Raw genomic sequence first — 3,904 nt, forward strand, 5'->3', positions numbered from 1 at the left:
CGTTATCGTTATCGTTATCGTTGTCGTTGTCGTTGTCGTTGTCATTGTTATTGTTATTGTTATTGTTATTGTTATTATTGCTGTTGTTGTTGTTGTTGTTGTTGTTAAGGCGGCAAGCTGGCGTTTTGTCTGTCGTTAACATTCAGAGCTCAAATCTCCTCCGAGGTCGGCTTTGCCTTTCAACCTTTCAGGGTCAATGAAATAAGTACCAGTTACACACTGGGGCCCGATGTAATCAACTAGTCCTCCCTCCCCCAAAATTTCAGGCCTTGTGGCTATAGTAGAAAGGATTATTATTATTATTATTATTATTAGTATTATTATTATTATTAGTATTATTATTGTTGTTGTTGTTGTTGTTATTTTATTATTGTTATGGTTATTTTTTTTTTTTTTTTTTTTTACATTTTTTTTTGTTAACTAATAGTATTTGACTTTATTTTTCAGTGGCTACAGTGAAGACTTTTGGTATTTCAATCCATTTTATTTTCATCTCACTCATTGCATTGCACTTGTAGAACTTGCTTTTTTTTCTCTCACACACTAGTAACAAATGCACCTTCTTTCCATCACTTTGCATAGAATCATCACATACACACACACACTCTCTCTCTCTCTCTCTCTCCCTCTGTTTCTCATTTCTTCTTTGTGATTCATTAGTCTTGCCACATACCAGACGACCACTCTAATGCTGGTGCACCCAATATATTCTGTTAAGTGGTTGGCATCAGGAAAGGGGTCTAGGCATCCAACCATAGAAACCATATCAAACCGGAGACCTTAGAACATGACACTATCATCCAATCTACCAGAATCTGTCAAACTGTCCAACATGTATTTGTGTGTGTGTGTGTGTGACAGCATGTGACCCTGTGGTTAGAGTGTTACACTCATAACTGTTAGATCATGGGTTCGATTTCTAGTTTTGTGTGACTATCCATCAGACAGTTGTAATAATACATATACATGTTGCAGAAACTCTTTTGTAAGCACCATCAGTTAGAAATTTCATGTAGTTGCACTTTTTCAATAATGTAGTATTTCTCATGCTTGCACTCACTGTAGTATTTTTTTTTTTTTTAGAGGCCTTTAGACATCAGACTTAAATATGACTAAAATAGTTCAATTGTCCTTTTTCCAATAATTCTGTATGTGTTTTTTTTTTTTTTTTCACAGTTTTAAATAGGCATGACTGTATGGTAAGATGTTTGCTTCCCAACCACATGGTTCTGGGTTTAGTTCCACTGTATGACGCCTTGGACAAGTTTCTTCTACTATAGCCTCAAGCCAGCCAAAGCCTTGTGAGTGTATTCGGTAGACAGATACTAAAAGAAGTTCCAGCTTGTACATATATATGTGTGTGTGTGTGTGTGTAATTGTCTCCTTCCCTTGGCATCGTATAATAGCTGTATACGGATGGAATGACACTCTTAAGCAAGAGGTGTCTTTTGTTTCCTATCTTCTGTGAAAACATGTCTGGTCTTGGGAAAATTTTATCCATATTGGAAACTGATAAGGGTATGTGACAGGAAGGGCATCCAGCTGTACAAAATCCATCTCAACAAATTCCACCTGACCTATGTGAGCATGGAAAAGTGGACGTTAAAATAGTAACATCAATGTTAGTGTGATTACCATTATTATTATTATTATTATTATTATTATTATTATTATTATTATTATTATTATTATTATAGGTGCAGGAGTGGCTGTGTGGTAAGTAGCTTGTTTACCACAGTCCCGCTGCGTGGCACCTTGGGCAAGTGTCTTCTACTATAGCCTCGGGCCAACCAGAGCCTTGTGAGTGGATTTGGTAGATGGAAACTGAAAGAAGCCCATTGTATATATGTATATATATATATATATGTGTGTGTGTGTGTGTGTGTGTGTGTGTGTGAGTATGTGTGTCTGTGTTTGTCCCCCCAACATCGCTTGACAACCAATGCTGGTGTGTTTACATCTACGTAACTTAGCGGTTCGGCAAAAGAGACCGATAGAATAAGTCCTGGGGTCGATTTGCTCGACTAAAGGCGGTGCTCCAGCATGGCCACAGTCAAATGACTGAAACAAGTAAAAGAGTAAAAGAGTAATCACATGATAGAAATCTCAAAGCTATGAAATAATACATAATTAATTCAAAACAATGTGAATAAATAAGCATTGCATTCGATGGAGTAATTTAAATGCTAAAGGGTTATTATACAATGAATATCTTTACTTGTTCTGATTCTTCAGCACCAAAGTACAATCTAGAGACATGTCTTTCTTGATATCAAAGCATGTTTAACCCTTTAGTGTTCGCATTATTCTGCCAAAGTTAATGCTTTTTTTATCCACATTGTCTTGAACTAATCATGCATTATCTTGTAGCTATTAGATTTTGATGAGGTAGCTGTTAATTTTTAAAACGATATTGTAGGGTTGGTGTGAGAGACCAGATCTGGCCAGTTTGAACATAAAACAGGCAGAATACTTTTGGCCGGATATGGCCAGTTTAAATGCTAAAGGGTTAAATCAGTGACTGCTCTAACCTGGGGAGAGGTCTTCATTTTACCATTCTGAATCACAGTTTTTTTGACTCCTTCTTCAAATTTTTCATTCTGAATCACAGTTTTTGACTCCTGCTTCAAATTACCCCACATCTCCTCCATTTTCCTTTCCATCTCTTTACCTTTGGAATGAGATCTTCTTAACACTTCTCTCTGTTTATGAGTTTGGTGATGGTTAATTCCTTACAGATCTACGTCTCTTGCTTGGCGTCTTCCTTCCTGACTGACTGCAGACCACATCAAAACGTAGCATGCAAGTGGGTTATCAGAATTAAATCTGCTGTAATTAAATCTCCTACAGATACCAGCAGAACCCTCTGCATATTAATACCTATTCTTATCGGTATTAACAGTCATTCTCAGATTTTCTTTATCTCTGGATGAATATGATACCATTTCTTCCTTTGTCATCGTTTCTACAACCAATGAATACTAATAAGTTATTGCATTGTTATCTTATTAACACACACACCCCTCTCCTTCTCTCCCCCTCTCTCTCTCTTCCTTTCCTACTTCTCCACTGCCTCATCTTCTAATCTCTGTGATTTTTCTTAACTGACCTATAACTTGTTTGTAACGTACACCACCATCATCAACATCATCATCATTATCGTCATCTGTTTCATAATATTTTAAACCCTTTTTATTTTTATATAAAATTTATGTTAATAAATGTATTTCTTGGCAGAATTCTTAAGATTTAAAAAAAAAATTTCCAATCTAAAATTACTTTCTTCAATGCATACACATGCATGTAATATAGACAACTAAATGGACGGATGGACTGATGGGCAGGTGGGTGGATGGATGGACATGGACAGGCCATGTCTCATGCGACCCACTTCTCCAAAAAGGTTTCCCATACCTGCTATACATCATGTGTTGAGAAAGTAACATATTTATAATTTAAAAAATCCTTTTAATTCTTGCATGTGAAAACAGCCAAGTCACTGGTAAAAGGTTAAATCAAGTAATTTGAAATATAGTCATAGTTTTCTTTTCTCTCTTTTTTTTTTTTCTATTTTGGCTATTATCTATCAGGTAATTGGTTGATCTCTATAGTAAGGGAGAACATTGGCTTGCCAAGAAGTCATAATTTGTTTATTTACTTCCTTAGTGAAATGAAAGGAATAAAGTGTAGTAACTTTATTCATTTATTTGATTAAATTTTCTTTCTTTTCATCATGGAATCCTTGATATTCATATACAGCTGCCATTTCAATCTAGCTGGATCTCATCAGTGCAATGTGGTCAGGAATTTAGTAATTTAGTATCTGTTTACCATTGCATTTTATTAAATTAGATTAAGTTTACAGAAGGAGGAAAAGGGACAAGAAAGACATATAAATTAAGCC

The 3,904-nt window shown here is 35.5% G+C and overlaps 1 protein-coding gene across 3 annotated transcripts in view; it reads left to right on the top strand.

Annotated features, from left to right (window-relative positions):
• The window catches only part of LOC106879785 (sodium/hydrogen exchanger 1), a 46,066-nt gene that overhangs the window by 37,911 nt on the left and 4,251 nt on the right, over nucleotides 1–3,904 (top strand). For 2 of the 3 annotated variants that reach the window (XM_052974686.1, XM_052974688.1), the window contains one exon: nucleotides 448–468. The exons of the other annotated variant lie outside the window; for it this stretch is intronic. In XM_052974686.1, the coding sequence (XP_052830646.1) occupies nucleotides 448–468 (21 nt within the window). The remainder of the gene's footprint in view (nucleotides 1–447; nucleotides 469–3,904) is intronic. 3 annotated transcript variants of the gene reach the window in all.

Source organism: Octopus bimaculoides, chromosome 19, assembly GCF_001194135.2.
Source record: "Octopus bimaculoides isolate UCB-OBI-ISO-001 chromosome 19, ASM119413v2, whole genome shotgun sequence".
Classification (NCBI taxonomy): domain Eukaryota; kingdom Metazoa; phylum Mollusca; class Cephalopoda; order Octopoda; family Octopodidae; genus Octopus; species Octopus bimaculoides.